The sequence below is a fragment of the Aulostomus chinensis genome, chromosome 4 (genome assembly GCF_037954235.1).
Source record: "Aulostomus chinensis isolate RoL2024-O1b breed Wild chromosome 4, RoL_Achi_v1.0, whole genome shotgun sequence".
Classification (NCBI taxonomy): Eukaryota; Metazoa; Chordata; class Actinopteri; order Syngnathiformes; family Aulostomidae; genus Aulostomus; species Aulostomus chinensis.
In genome coordinates this window covers 24,717,709-24,736,049 of record NC_141323.1, presented here as the reverse complement: position 1 = coordinate 24,736,049, position 18,341 = coordinate 24,717,709, and the positions used below count along the sequence as shown (strand labels likewise).

The 18,341-nt window shown below is 40.8% G+C and overlaps 1 protein-coding gene across 1 annotated transcript; it reads right to left on the bottom strand.

Moving 5' to 3' along the window:
* Positions 1 to 6,643: 6,643 nt before the first annotated feature.
* On the bottom strand, positions 6,644 to 9,661 carry LOC147264009 (E3 SUMO-protein ligase ZBED1-like). Its single transcript, XM_086202343.1, has 4 exons — positions 9,521 to 9,661; positions 9,190 to 9,466; positions 8,202 to 8,820; positions 6,644 to 8,044 (listed from the first exon to the last, which is right to left on the bottom strand). Exons 1-3 carry the CDS (start codon positions 9,659 to 9,661, stop codon positions 8,231 to 8,233), a joined length of 1,008 nt encoding a protein of 335 aa, XP_086058469.1. The 3' UTR covers positions 6,644 to 8,044; positions 8,202 to 8,230.
* Between the last annotated feature and the right edge of the window lie 8,680 nt (positions 9,662 to 18,341).

Genomic DNA, 18,341 nt, shown 5'->3' with positions numbered 1-18,341 from the left:
AAATACGGTTTAAAACTTGTAGACAGTGACACAGGGCTCTTATTTGAAGGGCCATGGGATGTGAAATATCCCAAACCTCTGAGATCAGAGTGCTCACTTTGATCTCAGGGTCCTGACCTTGGGGGTTCTTCCTTTGGTCTTCAAATACTTGTGGTTTTTATTGGCATAACTTTCAACTTGCATGCAAAAAGAGAATCACAGTCAACTTAAACCCAGCAGACAGTGTTTATTTCTAATGAATCAGACAATCGCACAAATGAGAATTAAAGGAAAAACAAAAAAAAAAGGTTTAAAAAAATCATTCTCCACTCTGAAGCTTTTGAAAGTTCATTTGAAGGTTTAAAGGTGGTGGTGAGGAGGACACCCTGATCCTCCCTGTCGTCACTGCCAGGATTCTTTCTTCTGGTGCTGTGGTTCTTCTGATGAAGGGCGGCATGATGTTTGCTGTCTCAGGCTCCACCAAATGTCCTCTTAAGACGCCACAATGTGGCCTCTTCAGTGCTCCATCTTCCCTGCATCGGAGACACAAGGGTTTCTCCTGGTGCCGACCCTATCATCCTTCTACCGAATGGTGCGGCGGTGGATCCTCAGAGGATGCTGGGATCCTTCTTCTCATCAGTGCCACAGTTTTTCATGGAGGGAACAGCAGGAGCTTTTTAGTCATGTTTTGCTCGGTGTTTCCTGCTCAGAGCATCAGGATCTGTGACGCCATCTGGTGATAGTGGGTCATCATCTTGTTGTGTGATAGTGGATTCATTTATCTGCTATTTCAACACATTCAAGTTCATTATCCCTACATGTCAAAATACATTTGGTGTGGAGTTTTACTTTCTGGCCTCAATCATAATGTGTGCATTTATTCTTCATGAACATTTCTCAGCTTTGTAAGTTTATGATATTTTTTCTTCCTCTGTTTTCTATTCCATTGTTGTTGATAATTCTATTGCAGGTTTGAGTTCCCTGTTGACTGAAGCAGAAACAGGAACAAAAAGCTGGAGGTGGTCAGAGCTCCAAGTTGGGACGCTGATATTAAAGTAGGAGATGAACACATCCAGGTTAGCCATCACTCTCAGAACCTGCTACTTTACCTCTTCAGAATGTAGCAGCATAGCATAGCTTCCTCTCACCAGTTAGTGGCCCACTTTGATGTCTGGGATATGAAGTTAAAGGTTCTTTACAGCTCTGAATGAAGGGTTTATAAAGTGTTAACAATGCCATGAATAACACAAGCATTCAGTAATCCTTGATAAAGGGAGACTCACCATCAAGTTGGACAAGTTGAAGAACAAAAGGACTACTCCACTATCACATTTATCCTCACTGGTCCATACTTGGGGACCTCTGTACTCAATGGAGAGTTGAGGAAATGGGCTTGTTGTGGCCCTGCGGTCCACAGACCTCCTGTACAGTCACCAAGAACTGGCAGACACAATCGTGATGGAACCAATTATTTTAAAATGACAGTAACAAGTAAGAAATAAGGCATTACAGCTTTGAAGGAACTTGTCCAGCACTGGTTTGTGAGTGGGTGTTGTCCTGTATTGGCAGGAAAAACTCCTTGAAATGTCATGCAAGTTTTTTCTTCAAAAGAAATGTGTAAAACATTCAGTAACATCCAGGACCAAAGACAAGAGAGGGCAACGCTCCAGGAGTCTTTGGTCTCTGAATTCTGTCTTTGATCTCTGAATTCTGTGCATTGATCTCTGAATTCTGTGCATTGATCTCCTGCTTCAGTCTTTGATCTCTGACTGATCCTAAACTAATCAAAGGATCACATCAGCATATTGGTCCAGTCTACAGATGGTGATTTTACCAAGTGCACTGCAGCAGTCCTTGTTGCTGTCTGCTGTTGTGTCACAGCAAAGTAAGGAAACAGCCTGACGGTCCTCAGGAGGAAATTCAACAACCTCCAAAGATGGAGGTGAATCTAGACCTGCTCGTGTTTACTGTCCTTGATGAACTTGGGCGGTACTCTGGTGCTGGGATGAGCTCATTGAGATGATCTGGGATCAGTCGTGATGTCAAATGGACAAAATGTTTTTTAAATCTCTAATGACTTGTTTTAACTGAACCTCCTGGATCCTGTGGTGCCTGATGAGGAGACAACTTGGGTACAAAGTTGAAGACGAGGGTTTTTGGAGGGGAGATGATTTTTTTTCCAGTGTTGTCAATCAAAATAACTACAACGACATGATAGAATTTCTCAAAATGTCCTGCTAAGATGGATTCCAAACCAAATCAGCTGTCACAAGGGAAAGTCTGCATGTAAACACACACACACACACACACACACACACACACACACACACACCAACTGACATTCCCAGGGACTAAACCAAACCAATTCCTACTTAACCCTAAGCTCCACCTCAGTTCCAGATGAAACTGGTTGAACATGGAACCGTCCCACTTGGAACATTTCCATCACCTTCACCACCACTGGAGTATCAACAAAGATTTTGGTCAACACCAGAATGGTTGAGACAAGACAACATGCTACCAATCCTCTCTCTCTCCCTCATCATCAGCTGCTACAGCCCTTGAAAGAAAACCTTTAACACATGGACCTACAGTAGGAGCAGATGTTGTCTCCTCTGGAACAGCAGTTTAACGTTGTTGGCAGGACTCAAACCTGCACGGGGAGACCCCAATGGATTTCTCGTCCATCGCCTTAACCACTCGGCCACAACAACTACACTCCCATGAGCATGAGTAGAGGATTGATATTCAACAATTTATCTTCATTGATGCACAGTAGATTTTTTTTATATTCTCACACACACAAACTATTTGTGTGTGTGTGTGTGTGTGTGTCAGTGGTTTTGACTGAGGAATGAAGAGGAGGATTTCTCCATTTTTGTCGTCACTCTGCAACCAATTTTCAGTTTATCTCATAAGAATGAACAAACTTTGACATATTTCTTTCTTTTGTGTGTCAACAACTTTGGTCTTGAAAGCTCCTGACAAACACACCACATGTCACACACTCTACACTTTTAATCTGTTGAGAATGTAGACAAATTTATATATATTTGCTTAAACTGTAGTTAAATTTATACATACATTCACTTAAAATAGAGTGTAGGACACACAAGGCAGTTGTAATAAAGATGTTTCTGTGGCAGTTCCCAAAGAGGTAGAAAAGGTTCCAACACTGTATTTAGTTCATCAATGTACTTCTTTAGTGTTAGTAGCGGTACCGGGATCTCCTGCTTATGCATCCCAGGCAGAATCGATGACTTAGCTGCAAGTCACCTTATTTGACCTCGTGAACATCTGGTAGTAGTAAAAGGTGTTTTACAGAGGGGTCCCACAAATCTCCAAAGCACCAGGATTAGTTGGTGCCATTGTGACTCTAGGAAGGAACTTATAAATACTGGAGACAACACAGATCGACATTCCAAGATATAAGACAACAGAAAAACACTTCCTATCAGCAGTGAAGCACAGACCAGACTGTTTAGAGTGGACAGGTGAAAAGGTCACAACAGGGAATAGCGGGAGTGAGGCTCATGCTAGCATCACTCCCTCAAGCCAATTAAGTCAGAACAGAGTCCACAAGAATTTCCATGGTGGGATGAGGCCGTGAAAGATAAGAGCATGGCCGTAAATCGGAAAGAGGTTTTAATCTTCACAGCTGCAACAACAAGGCCACGATGGACCAGAAGGGACTGGCATGGGGTCAGACAGAAGATCCTGCAACACACATGAAGATCAAAAATACACACTTGCACGCAGAAGCGATCACATAAGCACCTCCCTGTAACACATAAAAACTGGAGAAGATAGTTAGATCGTTGGACTTCTTGCCCCAACGCCAGGGACGACGCATCTGAGTATGCTGACTCCAGCATAGGGGAAGACGATCTCCAGAGCTCTGTATTCTTTCCTGTTAATCTGAATAAATTCTTTTCAACCAACTGGAAGGTGTCCTCTCCAGATTTTGAACAGCGCAATACATATACTCTGTGGGTCCTTCTGATTGATTAATGATGACTTGTTGAAAAATTCCTACAAGAACATGAAACGTGCGGCCCCAGTGACCCTGCATGACATTTTTGTCCAATTTAAATTTTGATTCATGACCCAGAACCACTCAAAACCCCAGAAAAATAAAGGTTTTGGTGCATTAAAGACATAAATAGTAATGTTTCAAGGGGGCTGCATGCACAGCAAATTTCTGAGTGAAAAAATCTGGAGTTTGACACAAAGCAGTGAAGGAGTAAAAATTTTGGAGTTTATTCCCACATTGAGACTCCAGCTCGTGTTAACTGATACTCTTAAGCAGTGTGGGAAAAGTCGTACATTCACTGGGTGTTCAGGGCAGTGAATCACCTCCACCCCAGAGTTCATTCAACGTTTCTCTCGCTCCTACTTATACAGAGACAGGTACGTGAGCAATTGTACCTCTTAAACCGTTCTTAATGTTGATATGTTTCGATTTATGTACTATCAAACTGAATACTGGCCAGGACTAAGTGACTTGTAAGGAAGAACTTCAATTTTCCAACTCTTGCAGAACGTCATCAGTGAGGCAACTGGGTAAGCGAGCTTCTTCCAGTCGTGCTCATATTTCACGTATTAAATGAACACTGGCTCTTGTCATTCCGTCTGGTGTCGTTAAAAAGTAGTTTTGCTCGCTTCACGTTCGGTTGTTTATTTTTTATTTCCTGCGCGTGTCGTTTTTAGACGAACTTCTGTCACAACATCGGACTGGACACGCCGCGGCTCGAAGGCTGCGTGACAGGACACCGGGGCCTTCACGAGAGGAACCTGACAGGTAACATTAACGCTTCACATTTACCACGAAAAGCTTTGACAAGCAACGCGACCGTGACGTACTGTAATTGTGAATCAAATGGTGAAAACACGGTCGGCTAGTCGTGCTAAATAATGTGATTAAATGCAGACTAAGCTAATGGAGAACACCAGTGATAAGAGTTCATGGTTTAGAGTGCTGTTGTGTGCAGACATTGGATTACTAGCTCTGGAAATTGGCTATGCTGAGCAAAAGCAGATTTTTTTACACAAAATGTTGCTGTTCTTCAGTCTGCCAGTGTCTTTTTTTCTACTGGCAAATGTTTTTAAATGGGAAAAGATAGCCCACCCAATTTTTTATTGGCCCTCTCAAAATATAATTTTTGCCTACACCACACTGGGCCTCCTTTACTTAAAAAATGATTAAAATAATGCATTATATACCGTAACAGCCCCAACACAGACAGACTGTTACAGTTACAATCCTTTCTTTGCTATTAATGTCTATATTAAAACTCCTTTTTCCCTTAAGTGCTCAAGATGTTGATAAAGGTGAAATACAAAGGGACAAGGAAATGTGTTAAACTGATGAAATCAGCTTCTCCGATTTCATCAGTTTGGGTAAGTTAGGTTCATTTTGAATTGAGTAATTCATGGGGCTTTAATGACAATGTGTTAATGGAGTGTTGCTTGTCATGCTTCAGTTCATCAGAAATTTCTCATACCAGAAGAGACAATGCTGAAAACCACAGATGACCAGGGAATAGAGGTGGATGAGGACGTCTCTCGGGAGCTTGCGACAGTTAAAGATGTCTGCTTCGTCATCTGCACTGATGATGGTAAAGTGGTGTCAGTTTCTGTTTTATCATTATGAAGTGATGATATTCTTGAGAAAAATGTTCCCTTTGAAAGAAATGTGTCAGTGTTTAATTTTTTTAATCAAAATAATTGGATATTTAAAAAAAGCACAACCAAATGTCTGCTTTTCAGACCTCCAACCACCAGACCTTTTCAAGGACAACACTGACAGTGCAGACCTGGCCGAGTATATAACACTCAAACCATGTGGTAGGGAATGTTATCACGTACAGAATGAAATACTAAGTAACTATTCTCTGTTGATAGCAAGTAGTAATGTTGATTTTTGTGATCAGGTTTATGCCTTATACACTGATGGGGTTTTTATCCTCAGATTTGGCACTTCTGCAGCCAGGTGAAGGATCCTCCTCCTCCAGTCTAACAGATACACTGTCCATCACAAGCTTAAGCAGCCCAAGAAGCGACACAAGTGATGCTGGATATCAACTTGCTCACCCTGATATGGACAGCACCCGTGCAAGAAGTGTAAGTGTAGTGATTTACATACTTGACAGTTTGCTAGTTGGTTAGCGTAACTTAGGATGCAGATTAAACTCAGGGGCTACAGATCTTGAAAGCCTCATCCTAAATGATATTTTTTTGTGACAGATTGATGTTTCCTGAAGAAATGATCAGTACTTTTGGTCGCTAATTCTTTTGATCTTTTTAAAAATCTATTCCAATTAGGTGGTGGAGCAGATTCCGAGCTCAAAGCCAGCAGGGATGACCGTGATTAAGGAGTATGAAGACACGGGGAGTTTGAAAGATTCAACTCGCCCATTAATGGTGAACATCATTGTGGCTCACATGCGTGAAAAGGAAGGGTAAGAAGCGTGATGCTGGTACCTAAATGTTCTTTTTTTCAGTGAAGGAAAGAATCTTTTCACAAACAATATTTATGTATTTTAGGAGAGCAGTAGCCAAAACAACCAAGGAGTTTCATGCTCTTGGGATTGTGTCACTCTTCCCATCTTTGAAGGATCCATACTCAAAAAAGGGATATGTGAGTTTGCATTGTAAATACAGTGTGAAATCCTGATCTTTTTCAGAATTTTACCATTTGCTTTCCTTTGAAACTTTAAAATGTCAGAACTCTAACCAGATATTATTTCAGGAACATTTCTATGACATCCAGAGCAACACAGGTTTTCTTGAGTGGAGGGTGAAGACAGTTCAACGTAGGGCTGAACGATCTTAGAAGATATAATTGCCATTTTTCTGGCAGATATTGCGATTTCGATTTTCTTCAAATCAAGCTTCAGTGCAATATTCACCATGTACAGTAACATTTACAAACATGACAAAATTACATCATAGCATTAAAACATTAAATGCCATTACTCTAATGCAAGAATGAAAACTAAAGTTAAGAATTGATTTCAAATGGATTTATTGACAAGAAGCATGCATGTACATTCTATGAAGTCCTTGACCAACGGCAGTCATTACAACTGAAACTAAAGAGCCCTCTTTGGCTGTTCACTTAAAGTAGTGCAAAAAAATCCTTCGTTGTGTTAAGTTAAAAAAAAGTTAAATAAAATACAAAATTCCCCCCCAAAAAAACTAAATTCAACAATTACCAAATGATCTTGCCCAACAGCCTTACACTCAAGTAGGGAGAGGTCAAGGTCAGTCTTTTATGGCTCAAGGGAGCTAGCTTATCAACATCTATAGCAGCAGTGAAAGTACTTTATTCAACCCTACATTAAGAAACCTGGACTCTTTTTACAGTAAGTGAAACTGAAAAGTAATGGTAATAAAATAACTTGCTAAAATAAAATGACCCTACCTCTTCCCTTCTGAAAAATGTCAGACATTACAATAGGTGGGTTGTTCATTTATGGCTCAGCAGCGACCAAATATTGCAAATCTATTCTTTAAACAATATAGCAAAAATAGCAAATATCTTTTTTTAAACAAAAGGCTGACGCCACAAGTCAGGGTGAAGTGCAGATCAAACAAATAAAATCTCAAGTACTAAATCAACAATAATACTTGCTTTCCTGACATCTCTACGTCACTCTTTACAGATTTTTTTGTCAAGAAAACCAGCATGTCAACCTTTGATGGTTTTAGACATGAGCGCTGACATGTGACAACATTGCCACTGGCACTAAATCTCTGATGGCGAACTGGTACCTGGTATGCATAGGAATTTACGAGCCACTTTGCTCAGCCATGGAAAGTTTACATTTTGCACTCTCCACCAGGCCAGTGGATCGTCCTCTCCATCAATAGTAGGAGTCATCAGGTAGTTGTCCAGTTCAGCTTTCATGGCATCCTCCAGCTGCGTAGTGGAAGAAGGAGGGACAGCCTTGCTCTTGAAGAAGCCCCCCAATGTCCGCTTCCCCTTCCCTGTGGTGGATGGCTCTGCCTCTGCTGCACCCTGGGGCATGGGATCAGTGGTGCTGACACGAGCCCTCTTTTCCTGCAAAACACAGAGATAAGAGCTGTCAAAGTTTTGCAGTCTGCGATTTAGAGCAATTGGGCATTCTATGTAAACATTAAAAAATGTAATATGTAAATATTGGATTTGATGTGGCATTTTGTATTATTAAACTACACAAAGAAACAGGACAAGTTACCTTTTGTGCCACCTGTTCCATTTCAATCTTCACTCTCTTTCTTTGATGTCTGGGACATTCTCTGCACTTGTGTAGTCAGTCTTGAATCTAGGATCAAGGAAAGAAGTAATGTCCAGTAGCTCCTGTGTGGCTGGGTCGCTGTATTTATCTTCAATGTAGCCAAGAGCTCTTGATTTGATTTTCTTTGTAAGATCTGTGTCCTCATCCCTTTCAGTCAGGGTTGATGTTCTCAGGAGATGGAGAACTGGCTTCAGGTATGACACACTTACATAGGCTTCACCGGACAGGGCATCTGTAAACTCCTGAGGAGGAGCAAGGGCATTGTTTATCGATTCAAGGACATCTGTGTCCTGCCAAGTGGGGACCAAGTGACGTGTCTTCTTGTCTTCAGACAGGACCTGAGACAACACCTTGCTCTGCTCCAACACCCTCCCGATCATTTTTTGCCTTGAGCCCCATCTCGTCGGATATTCTGTTATCAGTGAGTGCTCTGGTACATTTAATTCTTGCTGTGCCTTTTTCAGTGCTGTTTTCTTTTTCCAGCTATGAGAGAAGACAACCATCTGTTTGCAAAGTCCTGTTGCCCGTTGAACTCTTGCATCATCTTTAACAGCATTTTCTGGACAAAAAAAGAACAACATTAAATGAGAATTACAGGCTGAAAATGTAAGGATCATAATGGTAAACTTTTGCAAGGCAGATTTTCTAGCAAGAGAACAAATTAAAACAAAGTCATTATAGACAACAGTAAGGAAAAAAAATTGATCAAATAAATTGTAGATGACAAATACTGTTATGTACACACTATTCATCATCTACTATTGATGATAAATAATCTGTTATATTAATTATTCAAAGTTGGTATTTGTAAGGGTTTCAAAGAAAAACATTAAGAGAAAAGCTATACGGACTATACTGAAAACACGCACACATCATATTAAACCCGTATGAATGGATAAATTAAACACACACACACTCTTACACTTACCAATTGCAAGATACAGCCTGTGTCCAAAACATTGAAGTCTGGTCCATTGATTAAGTTCCACAGCTTTGATGACGTTTGCTGCATTATCCGTTGTGATGCACGTCTGGTCCTCTTCTTTCAGACCCCAGTTTGACAGACACACTCGCAAACCCAGGGCAATATTCTCTCCGGTGTGGTCAGTGGGAAAGTATGCTGTCTGCAGGCAGCGACTTTTCAACTCCAAGTTTTCATTTACGAAATATACAGTCCAACTAAGATATGGCTCGGTCGTTCTGCTTCACCCCCTATCAGTAGTTGTGGCATAATACTCCACATTTTTCAGCTCTGTTACCACTTTTTCTTTACACTCCGCGTACAGCTGTGGGACGGTAACCTGGTTGAAGTAGGTGCGAGAGGGAATCACATATCTTCTGTCCAGCGTGCGGAGGAGGTTTTTAAATCCGTCTTTGGTGACAGTGTTAACAGACACCATGTCCTTCGCAATGTAGTGTGTTATGGCAGTCGTTATTTCCCGGTGTCTTCTGCTGCTCTTATCATACGGAGTTACACTGGCAAAAGATGCTGTAATTGTAGTCTGTTTGCTACTATGGGCCCAAGTAGTATCTTCGCCAGACCTTTCACCGGACTTTTTTGTCATGCACTCGTCATGCAAATGCCTGTGGTGATTTTTCAAGTGCCGGTATAAATTGGTTGTGTTTCCGCTGGATGTTGCAACTTTAGCGTGGCAGGTTTTGCACAGTACCTGTTTCTGGTGCATGTCTGCAGCCTCAAACCCGAAATACTCCCAAATGACCGACGTGCTGTTTTTCTTGGGGATTAAATCCCCTAACGCCGCTTGTGGTCCAGCTGAAGCCATTTCAGAAATTAAAGAGCAGGTGGAGCAGGTTATACTGATTGGTTAGCGTGACCTGTCCACCAGCAGCAAGCCGCTTCTGATTGGTGAGTTTGGCAGGATGGTAAGGAGACGGCATGTATGTGTAAAATAGTTGACACAACAGATCCTGGGTCAGTCAGGAGCACTGCAAAAAAAAACGCAGCTTTGGCGATCACATGATCACGTTATCTGAAATCGCAATTTCGATCAGAAAACGATAAATCGTTCAGCCCTAGTTCAACGTCATTCTAAAACTGCATCAACTTCCCACAACAAAGTGATGCGTAAAGGAGGTCCCACATCGTCAAGGACAGTTGGTCCCATTGATGACCAGCAATCAGGAGATGGCTGCACGGAAGCAATGTCTCATCTTCACCACACAACTGACTGTGACTTAGTCTTCCAGAAGATGAGAGAAACATTCCTCTATCGCCAACAGATGATCCATGATCCACAGCAGTCAGCAGACATTCTCCAAATGTTCCCTCGTTTCTTGGACACTAAAGGACTGGTAGGAAACAAATACGATTTGAATAATATTTCTTAAAATAAATTTTATTCAATTGATATGATTGTAATGGTAGTTCCCTCCGCTTTACATTAGATTTTGCAGGATTTCTTGCTGATGTTTGGATGAGAGATTCCATCCAGGTTCCTGGAAAAGTGGACCACCTGCTTTAAAGACAAGATCATCCGAGAGGCCAGGAGCCTGAGACAGACACCTCTTCTGAAAAAACACCTCAACTCTGCCCTAAATGAAGAGTCTGACACTGCTGATGATGAGCCAGGTCGTATGTTGTTAAGGGTTTGTTTGCGATATCATAAGTTAGCATACATTTTTAAGCAAATGGGAGTATATCTGATTATTACTGCCGCCTGTTTTTCTTTTAAAATGGAGAGAAAGATATTCTTAGGTAAAATATATGTTGATTTTTGTCTGCAGAGTGGGACAGTGACATGGCCTCCCTTCTTGTCTTGCTGCATCTGCTTACACCTCAACCAGCTGGACGTAAGCGGCCAAAAAAGATCAGTGTTGCAGAGGCTGCAGATCATTTAGTTCTATTTCAGAAGGTTTGTAAAAGCCACGTGATATTTTGTAACATTTTTTTCTAGTTAACTGCTTATGTGACAGTGCTTCTCATTGTGTTTCAGGCGTGCCAGAGCTTGGAGGGCCACCTTACCACAGAGCGAAACCCCCAGCCATATCTTTTGGCCAGAGGAACCTCACGAGCACAGGTTTTCAGCTTCTACATAGTCTTGGATGGAAAGCTTCTTCCATGTCAGTCAAGTACATCTTTGGGTGCATTTGATGAGCCGTTCAAGTCTCATTTTGTTTTCAGTCTGAAATATGATGATGCTCTCTCCAGCCTGTACACATTTTTGCAGACTACACTGTACAACATTGACATTGGCACAACAGAAAAAACTCCAAGAGTCAAAGAGTTAAGAGCAAAGTTGTTGAACAAGCAGTCGCTAAAATGCTGAGATGTTTCCTCTGTGCGTCACCCTTTGGTCCAGCTCTGCTCTTGTTCAGGCACCTCAAACTAATTCATGGAATGTATCCAGGGAAAAATTTAAGATGAAAATGTGGTCAAATAGGATGCTGCTTGCAGTTCTCAAGTTATTCTGGATTTAGAAGGCACCTCATTAAGATACATGCACCATTTGACAGTCCATGTCTGACAGATCAGACCCCTGTCAGCCATGACACTGAAGAGCACGATAATTTGAAGTGCTTCAATGATGAAACCCCCTCTGCTTCATCACAACACCAAAATATTGAAGAAGGCTCTTCAGTGCCACTAAGCAGCAAGGACATGTGTGCATCAATTATTGCCAAACTTTTAGGAAGTGGTGTACCAAATACTGTCGTACTTTCTACCATTGAGAACTTGGCGGAATTTGTTGGAGACTTGCAAACTAATATACAGGAACAAGTGCTGAACTTAATACCAGCCACCAATCCCGCCAGATCGGCCATTGAAGAGTTGTTTAAACACACAGACAATCCTTTCAGCCATTTAAATTCAAATAGCAAGTTGGAAAAATATTTCACAGAAAAATGGGATATCATGCAAGCAGTTGAAAAGCGCCTAGGTGTAAGATTTGATACCAGACGAAACACCAAAACTGGAAACTAGGAGCAAGTTCCAATCATTGACAAATTGATCTGTATTCAATAGTTAAAACACTGCAGTTCATTTTCACAAATGAAAGTATTTGTGAATTGATGCAAAAATCTACTAGCTGTGACAAATATGAGGACTTGTGTGATGGAAGCTACTTCACAAATCATCCCCTGTTTTCAAGTGAAAAGTTTGCTCTCCAGTTGTACTTTGTTGAATTGGAGCGCGCAAATCCGCCAGGTTCAAAAAAAGGTATCCATAAAGTTGTCTGTCTTTACTTCATTTTAAGGAATCTTCCACCCAGGGTGAATTCAGCCTTGATGAACATTCATCTGGTATCATTGTTCCATGCACAAGATGCTAAGAAATATGGTATTGATGAAATATTGAAACCCTTAGTAAGAGACCTGAAAATATTAGAAACAGCTGGAGTTGCTGTTCCATTTTCTGAAGTCTGTGTTCGTGGCACTCTTGCACAAATGACTGGTGATAACGTGGGTATGCACAGCATTCTTGGATTCATGGAGTCATTTAGTGCAAATCATTTCTGTGGATTTGTCAAAAGTCAGTTTTCTCAGAAGATGACCCGTGTTTGACTTTAAGATCTGCAGTTTTGAATGACCAACATTTTACTGCTCTGGAAAATGATCCAACAATAACCTCCTTATTTGGCATTAAGCGGAACAGCATTCTGAACACTGCAGTATTTCAGAAAATTATGCTGTTGACATCATGCATGACATTTTGGAGGGGGTTGGTCAATATGAGGCCAGGTTACTTTTTGAATACCTGATGAAACATTTCATCACTAAAGAAAGCCTGTTGAAGAGGATCTATGCTTTCAAGTATGGCTATTTGGAAAAGAAAAACAAGCCAACCAATGTTAAGCTTGACTGTGTGGGACATGGACTCGGGTTAAACACATCCCAAACTCTGTTTGATCACAAACATACCCTTAATATTTGGTGACCTGGTACCAGAGGATGATTTGCACTGGCATTTGATGCTTTTGTTGCTGAACATTATTGACGTTGTGTTTTCATACTCGATCACTGAAGGGATGACTGTGTATCTAAAGCATCTTATTATCGAACATCACCAACTCTTCAAAGAACTTTACTCATCAAAAACCTTGATCCCAAAACACCATTTCATGGTCCGCTATCCTCGGTGCTTCTGAAAAATAGGACCACTTATTCATATCTGGACAATGAGATTCAAAGCTAAACATACATTTTTCAAGGACTGTGATAAGAACTTCAAGAATTTGACTGTCTCACTTGCAAGAAAACATCAGTTTGCTGTAGCCTATCATTGGGAATGCTTGGCCTTAAAAGCAGTCAAGTCTGGTCCAATCAAAATGTGTTTACTTGAAACATCAAGATGTATCTGCATACCTTCACACTGACCCACAGTCCATTGTCAACCTGACAAACTGGGTAAAGTGTGATGGAGTTGAATATCATGTTGGCCTTTTTGTTTGCATAGGCACTGATGAAAACACGCCTTTGTTCAGCAAAATAACCACTATTATCTTGGATAAAGGTGAAGTGTTTTTTGTTCTGATGGAACATGAAACTTGTTTCCATGACCATTTTCTTGCTTTCCAAGTAAATGAAATCAACCCAAATAAGATTCTGGTTCTGGAAAGAAGGGCCTGAAGACACTTCAAAGCTTTTGATGGCCAAATGTCCTGTGGGTGTGATTCATGTTTTTATGTTGTGTCAGAGAGTTGTATTATTTGAAGTGTCAAAATGTTTGATAAAGGAAACTGAGTGGAATTGATCTTGACTTGTATGTACACGTGTTGAGCTTAATGATGAGTTGAACTGTTTACATTATGTCTGCAATCCTGCATTACAAGGAAGTCACATTTGTTAAAGGTGTCAATATGTCAAGGTTTTTGACAAAGTTTGCACCGGATGGATTTTCTCCAAAGAATTTGTAGAAATCTAGTTGAGATTATTTGTTGAAAAATTGAAATATGTTTTTGTATAACATTTTGTTTTTTATTTGACTTACATTTTATAACACCGTTTTGCAACTGTTAAGCTGCCATAAAAACAGTGTGTTTTGATTTGAGGTTTTACCTTATTTTCTACTTGAAGAACGATGTTGTTGAACAAAGCTCATTGTTAGATAAATGATTTTACCAAAATATAACTTGGTTCACAAGTATGTATTCATGCAGCGAAGTGTTGCTGACCTAATGTCTCAATGTTTTAAATAAAGAGAGGCATTAAAGTAATTTATTTGGTGTATATCATATTTATTTTACCTAAAAAAAACATTTTAGTGTCTTGAAATATTAACTCCATGAGTGTAAAATACAACACATATTAATAGTTGACTGTTAACACTGAAAAAGAGTTAACATAAATGTAACTAAATATAAGAGTTAATTGTACTCTGAATGGGAGTTGTTTTTTAACACCTGTACATGTTCAGTTTTAACTCCTGATAGGAGTTAAAAGATCAACTCTCAGAAAAGAGTTACTTTAACACAGCCCAAGAGTTTATTCGCTGGTCTCACATGTACACTCAGATTGAGTTGATTTTAACTCACAGAGAGTTTATTCCCGAATCCTAAATTTGCTGTGAGAGCAGCCACCAAAATCTAACTACAAATGTTAGATCAAAGTCCACTGAAGAATTGTTGTTTTTTTAATGTATTTTCTTTAATTCACATTTTGTCCATAAACTTCATAATCAGAGTCGCCATCTCATCACATGACTAAAGTTTGGGTTCTGTATTGGTGGTAAAATATCCTTCCATGCCCCTCACTAGTTTGCACACAGAAAAGCATATTTTACTGGTTTCAAATCTCTTAGCCTGTTCTCTCACTTAAACCAGCTGTGGCAGCTTTCATTGTGTGATTGATTTTAAAATATAAATATGGAACAGAACCATTGGAATAAGATGTCAGGACATTTGAAGGAATGTCAATCTCCTGTTGAAATGTTGCAGTGTGCAGCTGAGACTCTCTGGCAGTGGCACAAGGAGCCACAATGGCAGAACCTGGACCCTCCTGGAGGAGAACCACAGGTATTTTTTCTTGATGCAGCTCATTTTCAGCTCTTAACAAAAACTCAGGAGTGATTCAGGAGAAGAGTTTCAGAAAAGCTGAGGTTGAAGGACTTCAATTTTTAAATTTCCCCTGGAACCAGACAACCTTGGAAGGTAAAACCTCCAATCATAGCCACTCAGATGCAGCAGCAGAAAGAAGCTGTCATCTACCCTGACAGTCAGAGCATCAAGTCAAGAAAACATCAACCATCTTGTAGTTCCAAACCTTCACCTGTCAGATTCAGCTACTTCTTATTGTGGGACTTGAAATTTGAACACAATGGAATTTGGACAAGGAGTTTTCCTTCAAGTCCAAACATCATCGTCCAGCCTCCAACCAGAGGTCTATGACTATGATTGGAGGTTTTACCTCCCAAGGTTGTCTGGTTCCAGGTGAATTTTAAAATTCCAGTCTCCAACCTTGGCTGTTCTGAAACTCTTCTCCTGAATCACTCCTGAGCTGCAGTAAGAAAAAATACCAGTGCCCAACCAGATCAACTTCATGGTAAATGGACTCAATTTTATTTTTCTACCTTATCTGCACTCAAAGCGCTTTACAGTGTAATCTCATTCACACAGGCCTCAAATGCTAATCTTTTGTTATGTTAGTTGATTTTGTTTTTTTCGTTTACACATTGTCACTTTTTATATGACGTCAATAAAAATGTGTCAACATTGTATGATGTACAATCTACTAAGTGGGTATCAAGTGATGTTAAAACAACATTTTTTAGGGGTTTAAATCAGTACTTGAAGTAGCCACTGAATTAATATTTACTTCATCGCTTAAGTATCTTTAAAAAAATAAAATCAAAGTGAGGTACAATCATTGCCCAGCAAAATACAGCTTACCTTTTGAAAGGTGTGTTTATGTTTCATTTTAACTTCTCCCCAGTCCACTCCTCCCCTGTTGGATGGCACCAGAATGAAAATCAGATTTTATTCCTATTAATATCTACAAGTGTAAGCTACAACCTCTTACAGCTAAATGTTAAATCAATGGAAAAGTACATTCAAACTTCTGCCTTGACTCAGGTAGCTCCTTTCTCTCATGCCGATTCTCTCTCCTTCGCTGCTGCAGTGGTGCTCCAACTCCACTGTCATGAAATAACTTGTTATTTTGTTCTTGGCTGTCATGGTGACTCGTGGTATCGGGGCTCCATTGATGATGGCGTTTTGTCGTGGTTGTGCACGTGTGCAACTCAAGGTGAACGTACTCACAGTTGATTGAAGCAACTCAGATCAGCTGTTCTGGAACCAGATACTCAGAGTTTCCCATCTCAGAGTGTCAACTCAGGATTGATTGAGGAGAAGAGTTTCAGAACAGCCACAGTTGGGGGACTTCCATCCAGCCATCCATTTTCTTTACCTGTAAGGGAGTGGAAACAGTTCTTCAATAATAACAAAAATAAACAGCATGTCGTGGTGGAAAATGGTGGATGAGAGTAATCAGAGGACTGAGTCTCAGGTGCCAGATGGGGGATCTCTTTATTCTTAGCAACCATCCCTCCTAGCAGTGCAGTTAAAGATGTCCTCCCACTGATACAGAATATGACATACCTTTTTATACTGTATTCAGGCTGTGTGTGTGTGTGTGTGTGTGTGTGTGTGTGTGTGTGTGTGTGTGTGTGTGTGTGTTTGTTTGTGTGATGTGATGGCCTTCACACTATCTTCAAGGACCAGAAAGGAATGGGACATTCCCCGATTACACTTATCTTGGACCTTGGCTTCCTGTGTGTGGCGTCTCTTTACCATGTGTATGTGTGGTGTACTTGCTTTCCCAGATGACTGCCATCTTTGTTATGTGGGCTGACATGTTGAAGTGTCAGCACAGGTCATAGCGATGAGACTTAACTCTCATTCTCCCACAAGTATTATTTCCACCTCATACTCCTGCATATATTCAAGTGAACAGGGAACACAAATTTATGCACAACTTCTCCTGTGTGTTCATCCACAGTCACTAAACAACAACCAAACCAAACAAAAGGGGGTTTGCGAGCATGGCGATCAGCTGTAGTTCACCATCTTATCCAGGTCACATGACTCAGGAGTAGCATGGCCGTCTGGCAACCAAAGGGTGGCTGGTTTGATCCTCATTTCCCCCGGTGACCATGTCAAAGTGTCCTTGAGTAAGAGACTGAACCCCTAATTGAGCATCAAAAGCAGCTCAGACCTGCTGCAGCTCAGCAGACCTCAGCCATTTTTAGGATGTCTCAATGATTCTCCTTCACGGGATTTTCATTCAGAAACAATAGAATTGTCAAATACCACAACAGTTTTCAGCTTGCTGGTAAACAGTATTTCAACTTCCATTCCACTGTGTAATGGCCGTGACTGATGTGTACTATATGCAGTACTAATCAAGTACAGCCCTGACTGATACTTTATCTCCAATGCTAGGAAGGATAAGAATGTTGAAATGGACCAAGCAGGAATAGAATCTCAAGTCATGTCTACTTTACTGAGCAGCACTCAGTTAATTTCAGGAAACACAAGACATTTTGACCACATGTCAATGAAGTAGTCAGCATCAGATACCATCAGATACCACCAGATACCACCAGATACCATCAGATACCATCAGATACCACCAGATACCATCAGATACCACCAGATACCATCAGATACCATCAGATACCACCAGATACCATCAGATACCACCAGATACCATCAGATACCACCAGATACCATCAGATACCATCAGATGCCACCAGAGACCACCAGATACCACCAGATACCATCAGATACCACCAGATACCACCAGATACCATCAGATACCACCAGATACCATCAGATACCATCAGATACCACCAGATACCATCAGATACCATCAGATACCACCAGATACCACCAGATACCATCAGATACCATCAGATACCATCAGATACCACCAGATACCATCAGATACCATCAGATACCATCAGATACCACCAGATACCATCAGATACCACCAGATACCACCAGATACCATCAGATACCACCAGATACCATCAGATATCACCAGATACCATCAGCTTATCAGCTCAGTGTGCATGAGGTCATGGTTGCTCATTGAAGAACCAGGGCTGCTCTCTCCACCAAT